A 23,531-nucleotide genomic window follows, 5' to 3' on the forward strand; every position below is an offset into this window, starting at 1 on the left:
ATTTAAGCACTGTAGTATTTAGTACCTACTGGGATGGGGTAGAGAGATAACATGGACAAAAATTAGCAACAACGCTCTATGACTGCTCTGCTGATTTCAAGATCTACATAACCTGGAGATTGCCTTGTTGAAAACAATGGGTCTAGCCCATGTGTAAGGGACACAGGTATATATAACCCAAATTACACTTTTGTGCAACTCTTTTTAAAAAATAACATAAATTTTTCTTTACTCAATAGAGAAATGCAAATGCTGCTGTATATACTCGCAGCGCAGCAGAGACTAAAGTCACATTTGGACTGTTGTGTTTATAGAAGTATTATACCATGTATTTTATAACCCAGACTATGTACGGTTCATTCCTTTAAAAAAATCTCCATTTATCATGAAGCAAATAAAATATTCTCCTGTTGAATAAGGATTTTGGTGTCACACAAAAAACTATCCCACACTGCATCTTAACGATAATCTATGTTCAAACACTTCACAATTGGTTTTCATTGCATGAATGCCCTAACATTAACTACAGTACAAATATTAGGCATTGGTTAGTTCTATATGAAATAAGCCTGTGTCAAATTAATGTGCATAGATCACACTAAAATCAATGTGATTCCTGTGCATTGAATAATATTGGTTGGCTACCATTTTATATAGCTAAAAAAATGATGTTTGGAATAAAGGAAAGAAAAAGAAGCATCAAACAGAACAGAACAATGTTGTGCTAGCTCTAAATGGGGCGAATTACAGCTTTATTGAAAACATGACAAAAACAGGATGTTAAGAACGGAAAGTAAGTGGAGTCAACAAGGTTACACATAAGTAACACCTTAACATTAAAAGAAATCTATTTTCCATTTTGACCCAGAAGCCTCTACAATTAATTACTAAAATCTATTTACACAGCAACTACATAAAATCAATCTGATTGCTGGCACTGGTTTTGACTTGACTCTCTTGGTTCTATTAATCCTACACAATGGCTCAATGGGTACCATTTGTTGTCACAGCAATATTATATAAAAGAAATCTTCAGTAGTCCTTACTGAATTCTGACGCTGCTGGATTTGGGGAAACTTGAACTTTTCCTTCTTCCTATCCCTTACTTCCTCTGTGCTTCAATCCAAGATGCTCAGAAATATCTGGTATAGAAGTTAAGCAGCCCTGCGACTTATCTCTTGTCTAAATCCTGGTTCATAATGTTTATGGAATATCTCTTTCAGAGAGACTAGTTAGATTAGCTGAAATCCTGCGGTCTAGCATAAAAATATTCATAACTCATAATCTATGCCTGGTCTGCAAATAAAAAGTCCCCACTGTAATTCTCAAGGGCATGCATTAATTGAAAATTGCAAGAGGAACTCCTCATTTTGTCAACTATGAATGTAAGTTTCAAATTTTCTTACGCTAAGCAACAGGATTTTAATCATTAAGTTCATGATGGATAAAATTATGTTGAATGAAAATTATGAAGCAGAGGAATATTACTTAACATAGAATTTTAACACCTTCTTTAACACCTGTATTTCTACCATGGCAGAGGAACAAGGACCATTGCAAAAATCAGCTTTTCAAGCAAAAACAAAGAAAAATAAATAAATAAATAAGACAAACATCTCGTGGCACCTTAAAGACTCAGTGCTATACTTTAATGTGAGGTTTTTCCCCCTGACAAATCCACATAAGATTATCATGTTAAAATATAGCAGTGAGTCTTTAAGGTGCAATGATGTTTTTGTCTTCTTTATTTTCTTTCTTTCTTTCTTTCTTTCTTTCTTTCTTTCTTTCTTTCTTTCTTTCTTTCTTTCTTTCTTTCTTTCTTTCTTTCTTTCTTTCTTTCTTTCTTTCTTTTCTTTCTTTTCTTTCTTTCTTTTCTTTTCTTTTTTTCTTTTTTGCCTGATATGCTAACACAGACTAATACGTCTACCTCTTCTAAAACAATCATCTTTGTTCACTTCAACTTTGTTGCTAAAAAAAAATTAAGCAAATACAAATGAGATGCGTGGAAACTTCAGATTTTACATGTACCTGTTATATTAACAACCCCCAAATCCTGTGTGTTTAATGAGTCTTCTATTCTAAGAGCTGTGCACATGCTGTAATACTACTATATGTGTGCATATTTGAAAGTTAGTCTCACTGACAGTTGCATTTCTAGATGAGGCTTTGTATGACACTATACTCGAGTAGGATCTTTTCTGTACATTGGAAATGGTCTGACAGCTGCCAAGTGTTCACTACTCTTATAATCTTGATGGCTATTACAGTCTTAGATAACGTATCTCTTAGCAGGCTAAAGCGGGACATGCTACTAGTACTTTACAAACAGGCTGATATCTTGTTGCTTAGCATAGCAAGTCACATTAGAGTAGATTCATTGACTCAATGGGGATTGGATGAATCAACTCCTCCATAAATTCCACTAATCCAAATGGGCCTATTCTACTTGCAATTTACTATAACAGGATTTCAGCAGGCATGACCTGGACATAACAGAGAGTGCAATTCAGAATTTTACACTGCCAACTGCAATCAGGCACTGGAAGATGGGAACAGGTTTTTGGATCAAATACTGATGACTGGGCTGTGAATGTGTCATGGCCCCTTCCTGTCGGTCTTGACTGCTCTGCATAACCGTGCTGCCACCTATCCAATATTCAGTCATCCCTTGCCTCACACATACTAAGACTCACAAAGGAAATGAGCTGAACCAGAGAACTCTTGACATTTATTCAACTCTAAAATATGCATGCACTATAAACATTGCTTCAAATAACATAAACCTATACAGTCTTATTCACATGCAAGGGCTTCTCAATCTCAAATATTTGTGGGTTTTTTTGTAAGCAGCACATGCAAACACTACACCCTGGCTTCTCCTTGTTTTGGTCCTTCATTTGAAATAAAGCAACCCTTTGTTTGATATTTTCCAATACAGATACAGTTGTTTTCAGAAAGAGAAATAGTTATTATTGAATCTGCTTTCTCACTCAAAAGAAGTTGTCTCTTTTTGATTAGATTATAGGTGTTTAATGCATCTCTAACAAATGTACTTTTGCCCGCATGTATTGACACAGTCCTGATCTGCACTTGATTTTAATCATGCATTTAATGATTGGTTGCTGCAGTCCATGAACCATGCTCACATACAAACACCATTGTAATGGAAAAGCTCTTGCTCCATGACATATTGTGGGTCAGTTTGGTATTCAGAACCTGGATTCCGGAAAGGATCTCTTCCCACCCAATAGCTGGTGTTCACTGACTTATCCTGTTTGTCTACTTCCCTTCCTGCTCATCTGAGCCTTTGGTTACTTACTTAAAGGGCTTCTCCCCTGTATGTGTCCGGATATGATTGTTGAGTGTCGTTGCACCAGCAAAGGCACGACCGCAATAGCCACACTTGAAAGGTCTGTCACTGGAATGGGTGACTACGTGGTTCCGTAGCTCTGAAGGTTGGGAGAAGGATTGGGAGCAGTGTCCACACTGATAGGGCCTGCAGAAAATAGAAATACCCGAAGTGATCACTACACTTTTCTTTTCTTTAGCATATGGGCAGTCCTGTCAAGCTCTTGAATGCTCATTTCTGAAAGGGAATATGATATAGGGGTTTCTTAAGACTTTTTGGTCCTCTATATTGTCTTCTTCCTTTTTAAAAAAGTAATGAAAATAAATGTATAAAATTACAGCTATACACTGTAAAGTCTAACCTTCAATTTCAAAAAGGGCCTTTATGAAACACACTCCTCCATTCCCTCCTATACTAGGTGTTTATTAAGATTAGTTGTAACTCTCTTCATACCTCTGTAAATCTTGTCTTACTGGTGATAGGGCCAACTAGGGGTCTTCATCAAAACAAGCATCATGGACTTCAGTATCTGAGAGCCTTCTGAGGCTATGAAGTAGAAGCATTGCACATGCTAAAGATAACCCAGTATGACAGTCCCCTTTGTTTTTTCTTCTGAATATCTACAGCAGCTCATTCCTTATTAAGCAGAGATTTGTGGAATGGCTACAACATGGCTACAAACTTTCATTGGCCAGAATTTTGTTGCTTAGCACAGTAAATTCCACTAAAGTAGACCTACTGAATCAATCTGGATTTTGTGAGTCAGCACCCTTGTAAGTTATATTGATTCAAACAGCACTACTCAGACTGCAATTTACTATGCTAAGGTAAGCTACAGTTAGAGTAAGCCCATTTGAATCAATGGAACTTATGGAGGAGCTGGCTCACTAAATCCCCATTGATTCAGTGGACGTACTTTACTATGCTAAACAACAGACTTTTGGCCACTGAAATCCTTTTCTGCTGAGCTTTCTGAATGTCTAAATATCATACCCTTTTATCATGAAGATGATGACTGCCCTTCAAATTCAGACTCTTACCATTGCTTGCCAATTCTAGAGCACACCTAGAAAGGCTTGTGAAATGCAGTTAACACATGAATAAACCAAACTGGGTTTTGTTTAATTTCTTTTTGGCATAGGTAGTGCCTAATGCACTCCCATTTGTGCTCTTCTCTTTATTATGCACTGTCTTGCACCATCATTATTATAATAAAGAGTCTTGTACATATCTCAAAATCACTTTTTTGGATTACTTCCTAGAATTCTCTGGCTGGCATGGCACCAGAAAATTTCTCAGACCTCCAAAACCAAATTTGAGGGTGCACGGGTGGACAGCAAAAGGAAGGCCTAATTGGTATCTGTCACGGAACTGCTTCCATCAATAGCATGACAACCTATGAGATCCAAACCTATGATTCTACTAAAGGCCCCTAAATTATCTAATGTGGGTGATCACGGAACAAAGGAAGGCTAATTGCCTTAGAGAGAGAACAAAGGAGTCGACAGCGAAGGTCTGAGCCAGCGGAGCTAACTGGCAACGCCCTGAGGGCTCTTTTATTGACTCAGCATGATTGCATAGTATGTTATGAGAGAAACAGATAGGATACTACCCTGTTTTCCCGAAAATAAGCCCTACCCCAAAAAAAGCCCTAGTTAAGTGAAACCCCACTCTCCACCGTTGTACAGCACTGTGCAGCAACCAGAAGATGACAGGACTGTATCTGAATAAATGTAGATCGTTGTACATGAAAAAAATAAAATATCCCCTGAAAATAAGCCCTAATGCACTTTTGGAGCAAAAATTAATATAAAACCCTGTCTTATTTTGGGGGTTCAGGGTAGTTACCTAATCGTAACTAGGATTGGCTAAAATAACCCTTTGATCTTATGCTCTACCTCTAAGCAAAAGGGCAGAATAAGGGGTTACCCCGCCTGCTGGCAGCTGCCACTTCTGCCAGGAGTGTTTGCATGTCACTGGAACAGAATGCAGCTATAAACTTAAAGCAGAAATTTCCCACAGTCTAAATTCAAAAATACCTCTTAAGGCATTCTGATATACAGGGGATAGATATATGAGGAGAGAGAGAGCATGCCTTTTTTTTTGTACTCTGCCACTATCTCCAGTCACCCTGCACACATGGGGGGATGGGTAAATTTTAGAACAGAAGAGCCTCTGCTATCTGTGGATACACAATCTATGATAAAGAAGGCTGATGCATGTTACCCTCCGTGGACATTGTGATGGGGGTGTGTGCAGAACTACAACGCTCTCTTCACATCCCAGCATCAAAAATTGTTTAATTTGACTCAACTCGTATTGTCAGTATTTTTGCTGTTTTTAGGGTATGAATGAGAAGAAGAACTTTAAGGTTACAGTCAAAAGAGATGTACACCCCAACTGCTACACATCTTGGAATTATATTTCACAGTAGCATACGTATCTTTTTGTTCCTTTTGTACTTAGTAACTAACTAGCCAGAGCTGAAATGTGTCTGCAGCTGAGTAGCTACAGACAATTTTGACAATGCTGTGCTTTCAAAATGGTAGGTGCTTCATTTTTGCCCATAGAAATATCGATCGGTGGAATGTTTTACATTTTAAGCTATCTAACCATTTCCAATACAGTGAAATGTCTTTCCATTTTCAGTCAGTTCTTAAGAAAATTAAGACTGTGTCTTTAGGCATAGTAATGATTTTAATACTGGGGAAGAGCTCAAGGCACAGTTCTTACTATCTGCATTTTTAGAACCAATGGGCATTGCAGTTTTAATTTCTGTTTCTCCTTAACAAATGTGTACCTCCATGGAGCTAGAATCGAAAATCATAGGGAGGGACACAATGGTGACCAAGCATATAGAGCAATTCAATTAAGTGTAAAATAAAGTCTACTCCCTCATTCATCAACTGAACTCCTTAATTGTGACTACCTGCATCGCTGATCACCAATACTATTACTTTCCAGCACTGATCATAGAATTTTTTTCCCCCGCTTGATTAATGGCCTAGCACTGGTCGATGGTTCAATACAATATTATTTTAATTACTCACATTATAAAATATCTGATGAATGTTTCAAACAAGTTTCAAAGAAAAAGTTCTAAAGCTGTAAGATGCCGGTGGAACAGAGACTTTTCATGGCTTCAGTTTAGCTCCAAGCATTAATATTGAACTTTGAGTTTATTGTTCAACCACCATCGATCTTAATGCAGAATTGGAATTATAATAAAAGATTATGATAATGACAGGGATTTAAAGCTTTATGCTTCCACCTGCTATCTAGCACTGGCTTCTTTGGCAGTCTGCTATAAAAACTAGAGAGAAAGAAGCACTACATCCACCTTACTGCTGAACCTACCATTACTACCTTCTGATGGGGTCCTGTTGATTACTTTTGTTAATGAGTAAGAATAAGCAGATGGGAGAATCACTATGGGCAGAATAAGACCCTTTAGGGCAGTTGCCTGAAGGGTTTGCCAAAAGAGATGCAATTTCCTTCCTAACCGTTGGGATGAAATGTAAGGTGTAGTTATCCAGGATGATCAAGTAAAGGAGTAAGGCTCTGGCCAGATTCTCTTTGGTTAGTTACATTGGCGTAAGTGCACTGACATAACCTGCAGCGGTGACTTGCTGCCAGTTAAGCAGTTCATATCAGTACTCCTGACTGTGCACCAATTCATGGAACTAGCATACAATGAGGGATATAAGCAGTCACTTGTAAAGTAGTGCTAATTCAACACTGAAATGTATGCCACTATACTTACGTCACCTAATGGGATTCTGGCCACTATCCATTTTTATTGTGCTGAGTTTGTTATTGTGATGTTATGATTTTACTGAAATTATTGGATAGGATTGTTCTTGTTTCGATGGCTAGTTTACACAAATATTTGAAGGGTGATCTTATATAGTTTTGATGAATCAATGAATAATAGATCCTTGCTTTTCTATAATGTTGGCTTCTTCTCTGCTTCTCCTAAATCCCCTCACTCTGCCCACCCCTAGTACACTACTTTTCTGGGAATATGTACACGATAGATCTCTACAGATGCCTGTGTAATACACACGCTCACACACACGCGCACACACACCACATAGAAATCTTGAGAGCATTGTTTGCATGCTGGAGAAACAGGATGTTGAGATCCATATAAAACATACATGTGCGTTTTTAAGCTTTTAAAAAAAATAGATGGGATTTTTTTTTTTGCACAACGAAGTACTATTTTATAATAATTAGTAACAAATAAGAGAACTATGTTCCCCATCTCCTCCGTCTTTTCCATCTACAATGGCTCCTATGTGCACCTGGAAAGCCTAAGATCTGTTTTTCGCACATTGGTGGAATTAATGCTCATCCTCAGGGCTGACGGCCAAGGGTCGCACAGCCCAGAAGATCCTAAATGGCCGCCTAGAAAACGGCAGGGGATCAAGCAGCACAAACAGCCTGGGCTTGCCAGGGCCCACAAGGGTTTATTTTGTTTACTGCAGTTTCTTTCTATCTTTTTAAAAAACAGTTTATCCTTATAGGGACCTGGTAGGGGACACAAAGATATTCTTTTCATTACTTTATTTTTAAATGATATCACCTTAACAGGGAATTTTCAAGAGATCTTTGAAAACTTGGCTGTTCAGACAGGCTTTCCTGGAGGTCACATCATCACATAAATAAATGTTGATTTCCTGAATTTGTTTAAATCAGGGCAACAGAAACAATGTATTTTATTTCTACAGACATGATGGTGGTATGGTTTATATAAGTTTAAAATGCAAAACTCTACATGTTCAAGGTTTTTTTTTTCTTTAATCAATAATGGCAAAATGGTACTTCTGCTTCTTTCTTTCTTTCTTTCTTTCTTTCTTTCTTTCTTTCTTTCTTTCTTTCTTTCTTACACGGCTGGGGAAGGGGTAGTTGTGCATTTTACTTAGGGTGTGGTTCCACTGGCAGTAAGAGCTGCAGATAAACTCATTTAAGTGTTATTTGATTCAATTTATAAAATCTCATTTACATGATTCACAGGTGAAATTGATCTATTAGGGTTGCAAAGTGAGGGATTTTTTTCAACTGGCTGGCAGGAGCTTTTAAAAATATCTTGTTTATAAATTGATTGAATTCAGTTCGATTTGGTGGCTGTGGATGGTGCTGTTGATTTACTCTGTGCCCCTGCTGAATGGCAGTAGCATTGGCACAATGATTTTCCTCTTTTTCAAAAAAATTCATATAAATGTTTAGCGATGCATCACTTAATGTGCTGTCATTGCAAATGTTTTTGTCAGATAAATACATCCATCAATTTATTGCTGTATCACAAATTTTAAAAAACATTTAAAAAATAAGTCAAACAGTTTCCAAAAAGTGTGCTCCTAAAACAGAAAGGAAATGGGTCAGTTTCACCAGTATAGCCAACAACACCAGTTTTAAGTACCAGAAATGAATCCATTTAATCTCAGTCAAAGTGAAAACAGCTACCAATTTATATACTACATGACTTGAACCTGATATTGAAGAAGTTGGAACAGGAGTTGATTCTAATTGCCAGTGAGACTGCACCATAAGAAAGAAAGAAAGAAAGAAAGAAAGAAAGAAAGAAAGAAAGAAAGATGCTGTTAAGCCAGAACTGACTCATAGTGATCCTAACAGGGCTATCAAGATAAGTGAAACATTTAAGGACTGGTGTAACCAGTTCCAAATAATATATATAGCCCTCTAAAGAAAGCCTGCATAGAACTATTGATCCTGTGGCCTAAAATGACCTAAGTGGACTACTGATTACGCAAGATGTGCTGTTCTGATATATTCTGAGAGCAGAATATTCCATAAATGCACAATGGGAATATTTCTCTGCACATTTAACACTTGTTTCCTAAAACCAGAGAGACTGGGGAAAGCTGAGTTCATGCAGAGCTTCAACCATGCAAAGTTTGGCACCATTTGTTTTAAATATATTGCAACCACATACAGAAAACTATACTTCAAAGAAAAGTAGTAACAATGACTCAACAACCATCACCATTACTGGAAAACAAGAGAAATATACAGTGGTGCCTCGCATAGCGAGGTTAACCCATTCCGGATTAACCCTCGCTATGTGAAAACATCGCTAAATGGAACGTAAAAACCCATTGGAACGCATTAAACATTGTTTAATGTGTTCCAATGGGCCCTAAACTTACAGTTCAGCGAAGTTTCCTCCATAGCAGCAGCCATTTTCGCGCCCTCGATAAGCGAGGGGAGGGCGCGAAAACGCTGCGCGCGGCCATTTCGGGGCTTCTGGTGGCCATTTTGGAACCACCTAACAGCTGATCCGCGGGCATCGCAAAGCGAAGATCGGTAAGCGAAACGCTTACCGATCGTCGCTATGCGAATTTTGCCCATTGCGACCATTGGTATGCCTCCGCATTAGCGATCCCGAAAAAGGGATCGCTATGCAGATTCGTCGTTATACGGTGTGCTCGTTAAGCGAGGCACCACTGTACTTTTCAGCCTTATTCTTTGTTCAAAGGAACTGTCCACTAGCACAGACACAATTTATCAAGCTGAAAATTCTGGCAACGACAGAACAAAGATGACTACAGAGAATTTCTTCCAACATATTCTTACTATTAAATCATGACCAATTGATTTTCTAAGAGTGAGTGGTGAGATCATTAGCATTTATTAGCCCCTGGTTATCTGTTTTTAACTGCTACTACAATAAACAAATAAGTCACTAAATAAGACCAATTAATCTTCTTTTCATAAAAAAGAGAGAAACAAAATAGAAGAACACAAATCAACATGATTAATTTTTATTTTGCAAAACAAAATCATTATTTATTTTTAAATAGTTATGAGATGGAAACAAGTGCGGGCAAATATAGCAGAGGGAAAATGGCCATGAATATAGCAACTACAACCCTCTCCTTTTTCCATAGAAATGTACAGGAGATCTTACTCGGTTTGTCACATAAGTAGCAGTATTGTTTCTGTTCTGGTAACTGAAGCAATGCTTCTGTTGCTGCAAAATCACATTTTCCTATAATTAAAACAGTGACATTTTATAATCGGAAAAAATACTCATATCTTTTGCAGTTGGTTAGGTGGAAGTGTGTTAACAGGAGTGAAGGCATATGTTTGCTACTGTCCATGAATAACGGCTGGTGGGTATTCTTCAATCTATCAATTTAGGCAAATAATAATTACAACAGCCAGTAAGCTCCCCCTTTTAAAGAATAAGCTGATTCTAGATTTCCATGTCACAATAAGATTATACACTTAGATATACAGGCATGTCCAGTTCTGGGCATCACAGTTTAAGAAAAATATTGACAAGCTAGGATATGTCAATGGATGAAAGAACAGCTTGTTTTCTGCTGCTCCAAAGTGTAGGACCTGAACTAGTGGATTCAAATAAAAAAAAAGAGAGGAAATTCTGACTAAGCAAAAGGAAGGTAAAAACTCTCCAACATAGAATGGAGTATCATGGGAGTAGGTGGACTCTTTAGGGAAGGTTTATAAACAGAGGCTGGATGGACATGTTTCTAACTTTGTTGACAACACTGAATAAAATAATTCCTGAATAGAGTTTGAGACCAAAATAAAATCTGAAGTAGGGACTTCTGGTTCGCAGCTACACTTGTTCTTACCATCAAGTGCTCCATCAAGCCCCACAGAATCAGTGTACCCTGCACTCTACCTAAATATAGGAGATAGCAAGGATGTTGTATGTCATCTCACAGCAGCCTCTTAAGATTAGTGGTTTGTATTAGTAGCTTCAAAATAGTAACAAAAGCTTAAGTAAATACAAATGCAAAGATTTATTTGGTATCTATTTGACTTTTATCCCACATGAGTGCAAGGATTTGTGAACGATCATCTGCCTTACGGTCAGTGTTTCCATCAACCCTGTGAAAGAGGTCATATGGACAGTTGACGAAGCTTCCTTGCCAAGTCTGTGTCTGAATTGTTTCCACAGTTCTAATACAAATACTTTAATTACACCTGTGCTCTACTGAGATATAGTATATACTAAGATACAGGAAGACTCCCAAAAAACAAAACAAAACTAAACTAAACTAAAAACAAGAAGCAAGCAAATTAATCAACAACTTAAACCAAATTAATTTCAAGGACATTTAAAAGAGCTTGTCACAGAATGGACAGAATAGCACAAGTACGTCCCTTCTCCTAATGTTAGTCTGTAAATGCCCAAATTTCTGAAACATGCAATGATAATTTATCGAATTGGGTTTGCAATTTATGTTGTAATCCTTTAAAATAATAACCTATAATTGTATAAATAGGGAAACACATCTTGAAAACAGCATTTCCTTGAGTATTTTTTATATTTTACTTTAAATGTTTAATTCAAGTATCCTCAACCGCTTATTTTTATAAATGAGAGTAAGAAGGGAAGTGTTTCAAGAAAACCTGAAACTGAAGTAGGCTGCTATGCTTATGAAAAGCCTCTAACTTCATGAGAAATCTGAGGACAGCAATATTAAAAATAACTTGAGCTGTTTAACACAAAGAGAAAACCATTCATAGAAAAAAGAAAGACAAAACACAGGTTAGCACAGGTTTCTTAGGCTATGCTTGCACATGTATTATCCTGCAAACATTATAGCCACTTTGGGTCCCTTGTTGGGAGAAATGTGGCATATAAATAAAACTAATCATCATCATCATCATAATATCTATGTTTCTATCTGCAAAGCTGAAATACACTACAAGTGTAAAACTGTATATGAAACCGTCAATGGTAGTACCATGGTGATCCAAAACACATACACTGTGCTTTAAATATCATCGCATATTGAGCAAGTAAAGTTAGAAAATTAAAGATTAATTTAGAAACAAAGACAGAAAAAAATGTAAATTAAGTTCTCATTATAAGAATTGATTTTGAGTTAAAAAATAAATTATGAATTTTTTTAAAAAAAAATGATTCACTGTGATTGAAGGCTTCCGCTTACCCCTTTCTGGAGCCCCCCATATGGGATTGTTGGGAATTTCTGCAGCAGAAAGAAACAGAAGAGAAAAGGAATTTCTGACTCCTGGTTCAAGGAACAGCTGGTCACTTTTGCCAAAGGCTGGGCAAAAATCAATCAATCAATTAAAAAAAAATCCTTGGAACAATTCTTGGCCAATTAACTCTGGAGGGGGTAATAAATGTTATCCCTCTGATTGCCTCCAGGAAATGTACAAAATTATTTAACAAAACAAAAAAAGAGCACACTAGGGTAAGAGGAAACGTAATCAAAATGGTCAAAGTGGTTTTAAAACCCTAATTAATGTCAGATTCACAGAAAATATACATACAAACCTGGATGCAGTTCATTCCTGCCCCAAGTGAATAAACATCCTGCAAAAATGTACGAAACTGCTTTCTGTACATGTTATATTCTACTTCCATAGTTTTACTAAAAATATTAAATTTTTTACTTTTAAAAAATGCTTATCTACTCCCAGATGTACTGTACTCCACCCTGAGATATCAAATGAAGAAATACGCAATATAACCATTGTCTCACCTTTTTCACTATTGTATTCTGCTATTATACTATTCAACAAAGTGATATAGAACTCACAAAGGGCTTGTATTCCTTCTGCATAACCAATTGCATTCTAGAGTCATGTTAAAACCAGAGTCTGAATAACTTATATTTTTGGAGTACAATTGTCAGAATTCACACAGCTAGCCAGAAGTCATGGTGGCGTGGGGCGTCTGGAGTTGTACTCCAAAAAAGTAACTTTTCTAGGCTGTCTCCGTGGTCTTGAAAATATTCTCAGAGCAAATAATCTCAGATCATTTCTTAAAAAACAAAGGAGAAAATACTTTAATTATATATTAACAGGAACTATAAGCAAAAATGTGTATTAGCTAGAATGAGAACAGAAAATCCTTTAAAATCTTCTTTATGGAATAACCATTTTTTGTTTTGTTCTCTTCTCAGATAGCATGTTTCTTCTGTGAACATGGCTATGCTAGCAGCAGGGAGTGAGGCCCACATGGGAATGGTTAGGCTTGATTAGAATGATCTTCATCAAGCCTGACTGTTTACACAGAAACGATCCCTGCCAAAGAAATACATTAAAGAAATAAGCAAATAAATATTTTGGAGTGGCTTAATAAGTGAGCCACTTCAGGATATTGGCAAATTAATCACTTCCCCTGCTCCAAAGAGGACAGAGAAAGTGAAATATATATATATATATATATAAAAATGTAGACAGACTATTGCTGGTATATTGTATCAGTTATTTTAAAAAATAAAAAATATTTTCTTTTCCGTCTCTTAAAACAGTGGTCCCCAACCGTTTTGACACCGCGGACCAGTTAGGGGGTGGAGCACCCCCCCACGCGTGTGTGCATACATGAAGGGATGGTGCCCGCTCACACGGATATTTGCATGCATGTGCAAAGAGGCGGGGTGCTTGCGTGGCGCACACACACTTGCGTGAATACATGAAGAGGCAGGGATGCACTCGCACATGTGCGCAAAGGGGCAGGGGTGCTCGCACACACTCGTGCGAGTGGGCATGTGGGGGGAGTGCATGGACCAGAACCGGGCCGCGGACCAGGAGTCGGGGACCCCTGTCTTAAAGGGCTAGTTAAGAAACCGCCTTCAGACAAAGCCATCACTGTTGATTTGACTGCAGGTGGTTTCTCAACTGGCACTTTAAGGCAAGGCAAAGAAAAGATTTTAATAATAATAATAATAATAATAATAATAATAATAATAATAATAATAACAACAACAACAACAACAACAACAACAACAACAACGACGACGACGATGACGACGACGACGATAATAATAATAATAATAATAATAATAATAATAATAATAATAATAATAATAATAATAATAATAATAATAATAATAATAATAATAATAATAATAATAATAATAATAATACTTGTAGCTGACACAGTACATCAGTGAGAGTCAAGAAATAGTCATAGATATTCACATCCATTGCCTTCTCCTAAGCAAGGGAATGATTAATTTGGCAATATGCAGAAGTGGATTCATGATACTGGCATACTGAAAGAGGAAGGCTTGTTTTGGATTGGTTCCAGCTATCACATAGACTGGAACCAATCCAAACCAGAGTGATCCTGCCCACATGAGAACAGCAAAAGCCCCTTGACAGGGCCAGAAAGGTGCAAGTAGGAAAACTCTGAGGGTGAGCTGGTGTGCTCTAGCAAGATGTGTGATCATCATCACCACACTAACCCCTCCCTACAGCACTCCAAACAATGTGCTAATGTACTGCACTAATATAGTCAATTTCTAAGTTGTATCTATCCCCTTTTGATTATGGAAAGCAGCAGAAACAATTAAAGACATTTGTGAATTTATGCCTTCTCCTTAAATGGACACTTATATCTACAGAATATTCCTAATTCCTTGCTGTCCCACACTTAACCTTGAACTGGATAAGCTGTGCACACAACAAGCTATCTGCATTATAATGTTCCTCTAGGTCTTATATGTCTGCATGGAGACAAAAGCTACAGTTATTCTGTACTCTACCTTCAGTAATTACCTTTAGTGTGTATAAAGCTGTATAACTGAGGGAATCAAAAAGTACAAAAACATCCAGTTTCTGCATTAGTAATTAGGTAATTTTGCACATGCAAACCCACTGTTGCTACCACAGAGGAATAGCGAAAGATGCCCATGAATAGGGCTGGGTCATGGCATTAGTGAGTCAAGATAGTCATTATTGCTGCAAATTTCTTAAGGATCTGTGCTAGTGCTGAGCCTCCACCTAGGACAAGAGAAGACTGGTTGCAAGGAAATCTGGCTGCAATTCCATGGCTATGTGAAAGCACTCAACATGTCCTTCACTGTGAGAGACTCCATACAAAACCCCAAAAAGGCTCTTCCTAGGAGGCCAAGAGAGATGTGTCATTTGTGGGCTTTCCACTCATCAGACTGAATCATGCCTACACAGAGGTATTTTACATTACAAAACAAGAGTACTTATACTTGCAGTAAAATATCCCCAAAAGAGAGGGAAATTGGGTAAAATCTTGCTATTACACACAGTAGGTAAAAAGCATCTTTAATGTTCTTCATATGCAATGGGAAAGTGTTTTAGCTCCCATTCAGCTGCATCCCAGATGCCCCTTCTCAGTAAACTAGCACTGAGGTGATTCTACATAGTCAGTGGTAATGTGGCATTTAGGAAGTGAAGGCATACAGTACTTGTATCCAGCTAAGACTCCTGTTCCAGAAAACATATAAAATTGCCTTATTCTAAGTCAGATCTTGACCCATCTAGCAGAGTATCCCATACAGATTGAAAGTGGCTGTCTATGCTTTCAGACACAATTCTTTCTCAGATCAGTGTGGAGATGTCAGGGTTCAATTAATGATACAATTAATACATCATTAGAAGCAGAAATCATTTAAAAGCAAAATATTCTCCGTTTATTCTAGAACAGGTTTGCCTCAATCCACTTTCAGAAAATTACTATGGTTTTAACTTTGATTAATTAATTTTTGTAACTGATCATTTGGAAATGCATATAGTCTTGTTTGTATATCTGATTTATCAGACATGTAGCCCTGAAAGATTTGCATCCTTCAAGGCATAATATGGGGCACGAAGAAAACATGCATTTCCTTTAATCTACGATATGACCATGACTGAATTTGGGGGATTTCCCATGCAAAATATGTGCTCTGCTACTAAGCTAAGCAATGCAGATCTCAACAGGAAAAGGTGTCCAAGATGAGTACATTTGTTAAAAAGGAAATTTTAAATATAAAAATACAAACAATTCCAACAAGAATAAAAGGTGGAAGACAGCAGAAAAGGCCAACATGACTTCACAAAAAGATGAGAGAAGACCTGAGGACATATATAGGAAGTGGACGGAAGATCAGGGCACAAAGGAAGCATACAGACCAATAGCAAAGAATTGCAGGAATGGCATTAGGAAGGCAAAAGCTGAGAATGAGCTGAGGTTAGAAAGAGATGCTAAAAGCAACAAAAAAAGCATTATTCAAATACATGGGTAGGAAACAACAGAGAAAAGAAACATTGGCTCAGCTACTCAATCGGGATGGGAAGATGATAACAGATGACAAAGAAAAGTCAGAAATGCTCAATTCCTTCCTCAGTTTGGTCTTCTCCCCCAAACAGTCTATACTCCCTCAGGCAAATGTTAAGTACAAAGGGAGGGAATAGGATTGCAGCTTGAAACTGATAAACAAGTAGTCAAAGAATACCTTACTACTTTAAATGAGTTCAGATCCCAATGGCCGGATGAACTGCATCCAAGGACATTAAAAAAACTAGCTGAAAAGCAGAACCACTGTCTATTACTTTCTTGAACTCGTGGAGGATGGGTGAACTACCAGAAGATTGAAGGGGAGCTAATGTTCCAATCTTCAAAAAAGGGCAAAAAAAGAGGAACCAGAGAATTACAGACTGGTACACCTGACATGAATCCCAGGGAAAATTCTTGAGCAGTTGATAAAGCAGTCACTCTCCAAGCACCTTGAAAACAGTGCAGTAATAACTAGAAGAAAACACAGATGTTCAGGAAGAAATCCTGCCAGACTAATCTCATTTTTTTTTGATTGGGTATCCTACCTGGTAGATGATGGGAATGCTGTAGATGTAATGTGTCTTGATTTCAGCAAAGCTTTTGATAAAGTGTCCCATGATATTCTGATTATCAAGCTAACTAGGTGTGGACTGGAAAGAAGAACTGTCAAGTGAATACACAGTTGGTTACAGAATTGTACTCAGAGAGTGCTTATCAATTGCTCCTTCTCAAACTGGAAGGAAGTAACGAGTGGGGTACCAAAAGGCTCAGTCCTGGACCTGGTGCTCTTATACATTTTTATTAATGATTTGGATGAGGGGGTGCACAGAATGTTTATCAAATTTGTGGATGACACAAAATTGGGTGAGATAGCTAATACTCGGGAAGACAGAAACAAAATTCAAAAAGATTTTGATAGGTTGCAGCACTGGCTGAAAACAACAAAATAAAATTTAACAGTCTACAGTGGAGGTGGAGGGGAACAAATGTATAATTACAAGATGGGGGAATATTAGGCTCATTAATACTAGGAGCAAGAAGAACCTTGAAAATGTTAGACCACAAGCCGAATATGAGTCAATAGTTTGATGTGGTTGCAAACAAGACAAATGCAATTTAAGCCTGCAGATGGTGACGGCAGCCATGAAATTAAAAGACGTCTGCTTCTTGCGAGGAAAGCGATGACAAACCTAGATAGCATCTTAAAAAGAAGAGAACTCACCCTGCTGACAAAGGTCTGCATAGTCAAAGCTATGGTTTTTCCAGTAGTGATGTACAGAAGTGAGAGCTGGACCATAAAGAAGGCTGACTGCTGAAGAATTGATGCTTTTGAATTGTGGTGCTGGAGGAGATTCTTGAGAGTCCCCTGGACTGCAAGGAGAACAAACCTATCCATTCTAAAGGAAATCAACCCTGGGTGCTCACTGGAAGGACAGATCCTGAAGCTGAGGCTCCAATACGTTGGCCATCTCATGAGAAGACTCCCTGGAAAAGACCCTGATGTTGGGAAAGTGTGAAGGCAAGAGGAGAAGGGGACGACAGAGGACGAGATGGATGGACAGTGTCATCGAAGCTACCAACATGAATTTGACCCAACTCCGGGAGGGAGTGGAAGACAGAAGGGCCTGGCGTGCTCTGGTCCATGGGGGTCACGAAGAGTTGGACATGACTTAACAACTAAACAATAACAAACAGAAGTATAATCTCCAAATTCTGTGGATAGGTAGCTGTGTTAGTCTGTGCTAGCATATCAGACAGAAACAAAAGGAAAGAATAAAGACAAAAATGTTGTGGTATCTTAAAGACTAACTGCTATATTTTAATGAGAACTTCCATGGACAAGTCAGCTGAGGAAGTAACTTCCTCACTTCCTCACTTGTCCATGAAAGCTCACATTAATATACAGTAAGTCTTTAAGGTGCCACAATGTTTTTGTCTTCTTTATTTTTTATTTTTCCTTTTGTTTTTATTTGAAAGTCTGTGAAGTATTAGTTCCCCTCTGTTTGGTACTGGTTAGGCCTCATTATCAGTAGTCAAGTTTTGTCAAATTCTGGACATCACACTTTAAGAAGGATGCCGACAAGCTGGAACAAGTTCAGAGGAGGTTTAAAAAGGATGATCAGGGGACTTGAAACCAAACCCTCTGAGGAAAGACTGGAAGAACTGGGCATGTTTAGCCCTCAGAAGAGAAGACTGGAGGAAGATGCAGTAGCAGTTTTCAAATACTTGAAAGACTGTCATACAAAGGAGGGACAGGATCTGTTTTCGAATTCAGGACATGTAATAACGGGCTCAAGCTACAAGAAACCAGATTTCGGATGAATATCTGGAAAAAAAACTTCCAAACTGTTACAGAAGTATGACAATGGAACCAATTACCTTGGGAGATGGTGAGCACTCCAGTACTGGAGACATTCAAGAGAAAATTAGACAGCTATTTGTCAGATCTGCTGTGCTTTGGATCCCTGTATTGAGCAACCTGACTTGATGGCCTTAAAAGTCCCTTCCAACTCCATTATATTATGATGCTGTGATTTCTCTCCTAAGCAAGGAGTCAACTGTTAAACTGGGAAAGCTGTGAATTTTATTGGAAAGGAGGATTGCATTTTATTAGGGGGAAACAATTTGCACTTTCTTTTTAGTTTTCTCCGCGATATCCAGAACATCTACAATACCACATAAAAAAGGTATGGGGAGGATTAAAAGAAGGAAGGGAAGGGAAATGGCACAGAATGGAGAAAGAGGATAGAAAAATAGTACAATTCATCTAGATTGCATGTATGTGTAAACTATAAATGTTTAGGAGCTTCTATAGCACAAACAAACAAGATTCTTCACAGAAGAGGCTGGGTAATTGAGTCATGTACTATGTTCCACTTCTGGTTCCATCCAAGTTCATTGCTTCCCAAACTGGAAGTTGTGCCCCCCAGAGGAGGCAAAGTGAAATTTAAGAAGTGTGTGAGATGTTCATTTTAGAAGCCCTGGTTTAAAACAAATTTCTGTGGTGGCATTACTAGAATTTAGGCTTTCTCAAGAAAGTTTGCACTTATTTTTAAATAAAATTTGCCACATTTTTGTGTTTGTTTTTAAATTATGAATTGATTTTCCCCCTCAAAAGAGTGCTGGATTATGGCAAAGAGAAGGTGAGGAATAATGAGGGGTTTTCAATAATAATAATAATAATAATAATAATAATAATAATAATAATAATAATAATAATAATAATAATAATAATAATAATAATAATAATAATAATAATTAAAGAAACAGCTGGCTGGCATGGTTTTTAAAATTCCATTTCAGTCAGAACACAGAGTCATATCTATTATCCTCATACAGTGGTGCCTCACTTAACGATTGCCCCGCATTACGACGAATCCACTTTACGACAATCTTTTTGCGATCACAACTGCAATCGCAAACAATGGTCTAAATGGGGGGATTTCACTTTGCGATGATCGGTTCCCTGCTTTGGGAACCGATTCTTTGCAAAATGATGTTTTTCTAACAGCTGATCAGCGGTTTCAAAATGGCCACCAGGTAATTAAAATGGCTCCCCACTGTGTTTAGGGATGGATTCCTTGCTATACAGGCAGCGAAAATGGCCGCCGTATGGAGGATCTTCACTGGACGGTGAGTTTTTACCCCATTGGAACGCATTGAACGGGTTTCAATGCGTTTCAATTGGGTTTTAAATTTCGCTTTACAATGTTTTCGCTTAACGGCGATTTTCCAGGAACGGATTATCGTTGTTAAGCGAGGCACCACTGTATTTTCATTCATTATTGTCTGAATATAGCTCACAGCATTGGTGAGCACATATTAAGATCCCATTGAATATCCCATTGAATATAGTGAATCCAGTTAGTTTAAACTCATGTAAATCCCACTGATATTGATGGGTGTACTCCAAAAATGACTAACTCTGACTTGTCTTATAAAAATGAAGGCTGCAATATGTGTATTATGGCAGAGAAGAAGCAGATAGCAAGGGAATTGGCTATAATATTAATCACGTTATTACCAAATGTAAAGCTGTAGGACCTGCTCATGGTATTTCTAAATCTCTCAGTATCTTTCATCTCTGACATTTTAAACATGGGTTCATTTCAGTACTTTGCATCTTTTAACAAAGTAGGATGAGTACAGCATGGTGGGATCTGATGCATACATAGAGTTCCTTATATCCTGAAAAGGCGTCTCATTTCCTTCATTGGAGAACTCGGTATCAAATACACAGAATTATCCTCTCCATTGAAGTGAACAGGAAGACAACAATCCAATTAACTTCCTGTGTACATCAGATTCCACCAAGCTTCTAGATATTTTGGATGTTATATTGTTGGAAATACACAGAGGCTCCAGACTTAATTTCTTCTCATACACAGTATGATCTGCCTTGAAAAGGGTCTGAAAAAAATTAAACTTTTGCCAGAGTCCTGCATTTAGAGATCACAGTCAACTTGTCACAGCCACTCAGTAAATCACTTTTCCTTAAGCTATCCTTGTGTGGAGTGGAGTGGAGTGATGAAATTCATTTGCCACATTTTGCCCTAATATTTTCCAGAATTCCATTCCACTAACATCCAGTTTCACAAAACAGCATGTACTGTACCTCAAATGATTATTTTAGGAGCGTAAGTTGTTTTATGAAAGCATCTCCCTCCCGCTCAAGGAGACACCCCCCTCAAAGAAGGCAATACTTTTATTAATCTGATTTTTGTCTTTTGTCCTACCAGCTATCAACGTTGTCAAATAAACCTGACTTGATTCATAAATAATAGTTCCATTATCTCTACTAGGGCACTGGTCAGAGTACCTGAAATTTTAATTCACTTGTTCAGCTAAATCCGTCCTTAGTTCATGGCCATAAAATTCTGTATTGACAAACTTTCAAACCAACTTTGACTCTGAGGTATCTAGTCAACATTTTTCTTCTGTGTGGATATTAGTTTATTGAATAAGTGGCATCTGTTTTCCTCCACATCACTGGTAGAGTAGGTATTTCCTTTTGACAGCTTTGCACGATTTATGGCTTTGCATGCTCTGAAGAAAAATAGTGCTAAGCAAAAAATTCCAATTCATTACCTCTTAGTACTTAATTAAGTTCATACACATTGCACACTATAGGTGAACCCTGAAATGACTATGACAGCTGCTGAGCAGCAAGTTGTATTATCTTTCAAAGATAGAATGACTTTTAATTATCTTGACCTCTTTCTTCTCATCTGTAATATCCATATATTCTCCTTCTATTTTGTTCTTCTTTCTATCACGTATACCAGGGCAAGATTATATTCTTAGCCATTTTCTCTTATCTATTTGTGTAGATAACCCAATGTTTTACAAATAATAAACCCAACCAATAGCAACCATCTATCTGTATAGCAAGCAGCAGATGAATTGCATTGTATAAGTTCCTCCTAATAATGCTCTGGTGCTGAAAAGGGCAGCAGGATGATAAAAGCAGAAAGCAATGGTACTAGCTATCAGCAGATAGAGGAATAAAGAGTGCTCTTTCTTTTACCTGTCAGGGTTCTGTGTGCAAACATGCATCTGTAAAAGAATCCGTTGGGTGAAAGTCTTAAAGCACTGCCCGCATTTCCAAAGGTGCCAGTCACTGAACTCAGAATTTAATTGGCTTGTTGATGTAGGACTTGCAAGGACTCGCTGGTTTTTTACATTGATTTGGTTAAATCCTGATTCAATAGAGCCCGACTTATCCAGGAGAGAGAAATTCCTGTTACAAGGAGTCTGTGGAAATACTATGGACCGCTGCGGACTGGCAGAAGGCAGTTTGCTACTTTTGTTAAACGGCTGGAGCGTGTCTTGCCTTGACATGGCTTCCATTACAGTCGAAGGAACATTCACTAAGAAAAGAAGGAAAAATGTCATAATGTTTTCGGGGACATAAGCAACATATAGGTTAATATCTTCTTAATAGACAGGTTGGAAGGAAAGAACCTACTCAGTTCCCCAGCGTATAAAGAGCAATTCGTATGACAATCTCTCATATGCCTCCCCTATTATATGCCTATAATAGGCATTGCTGCTAGAAGAAAAGGTGTACAATTTGGTGGCAGATGAGTAGAGGGGATGAAGCTACAATTAATGTTTAGAGGGCTATAGGGAGGCCACAACAGTGGCTCTGGGTACATGGAACACTCAAGCTACAGGCTACAGGCTCGTATGCATGATGATGCAGATTAAATGGACTAGCAGTTAACTTAGGTCTGGTCTATACTTGAAGTATTGTGAACTGAGAAAGTGGCAGGGGTAGCAGAATAAACCAGGAAGCTATATGAGTTGTTTAAGTTGCATGTGTTTAAATTTATTTACAGGTTCAATTGTAATAGGTATGATGTCAGATGTTTCACCCACATCATGAGCATGGATGTATGTACGTTTCCACTGAGATGCTCCGGTGCAGCTAAGAGTCATATATCTGCAGAAGTCAATATAACAGCTGGGGCTGTTCTTACACAGGTGCCTTTAATGCAAAATCCAAGATGCTGCATATATGTACTGTATCTATATACAGCATATGGATCAAGACCCTATTCTGTTAAATACTTTTACGTCACACAAATGGTTCCCATTCAGATAACATATGAAAAATAGGTATTTTTAAAACCTAGGAATTAAATGATAAAACAATAGAGCTCAGGGACATTATCAGTAATAATTCTAGATACAAAATCATGCATCATGTAGTTTAATGCTGTTATTTTAAGAGTTTCTGTGCCACTGAAAGTCTTAGCCATCCATCTCGATTAATGTCAAGTTTTTAACCAGATTTGGAATAAAGTCTGGAGACATTACTTTTCTGATGGCAGCTCCCAAAATCCTCTAGCTAGCATAGCTGCTGCCATACTTCCTGTGGAATTCTGGGAGATGTAGTTCAACTTTTGCCCTCACATTTCCCCCCTCTGGATTAGAACATGTGTGGTATGCACTGAAGGCTTCAAGACTCAGCTCCAGGCAGATTTATTGCCATAATATTGCTCCAGAATCTCAATCCAGTGGAAAGAAGGATCATGTTTTTCATGAAAATCTTTGTATTTATGTATTATCTTAATTCATGGAATTCTTTTCAGTTTTCAGATTTGCAGATTTCAATTTTGACATTAT

The 23,531-nt window shown here is 37.8% G+C and overlaps 1 protein-coding gene across 6 annotated transcripts in view; it reads right to left on the bottom strand.

The window, feature by feature from the left end:
* Positions 1 to 23,531, bottom strand: part of PRDM6 (PR/SET domain 6) — a 130,860-nt gene that overhangs the window by 19,600 nt on the left and 87,729 nt on the right. For 2 of the 6 annotated variants that reach the window (XM_072992416.2, XM_078386225.1), the window contains exons 6-8: positions 21,928 to 22,270; positions 12,304 to 12,342; positions 3,320 to 3,496 (exon numbers count right to left, since the gene is read on the bottom strand). In XM_072992416.2, coding sequence (XP_072848517.2) covers positions 3,320 to 3,496; positions 12,304 to 12,342; positions 21,928 to 22,270 — 559 coding nt within the window. Of the gene's footprint in view, positions 1 to 3,319; positions 3,497 to 10,181; positions 10,365 to 12,303; positions 12,343 to 21,927; positions 22,271 to 23,531 lie in introns of those variants that run through there. The other 4 variants (XM_072992422.2, XM_072992419.2, XM_072992418.2 and 1 more) reach the window with 4 other exon arrangements.

This window comes from Pogona vitticeps, chromosome 2, assembly GCF_051106095.1.
Source record: "Pogona vitticeps strain Pit_001003342236 chromosome 2, PviZW2.1, whole genome shotgun sequence".
NCBI lineage: Eukaryota > Metazoa > Chordata > Lepidosauria > Squamata > Agamidae > Pogona > Pogona vitticeps.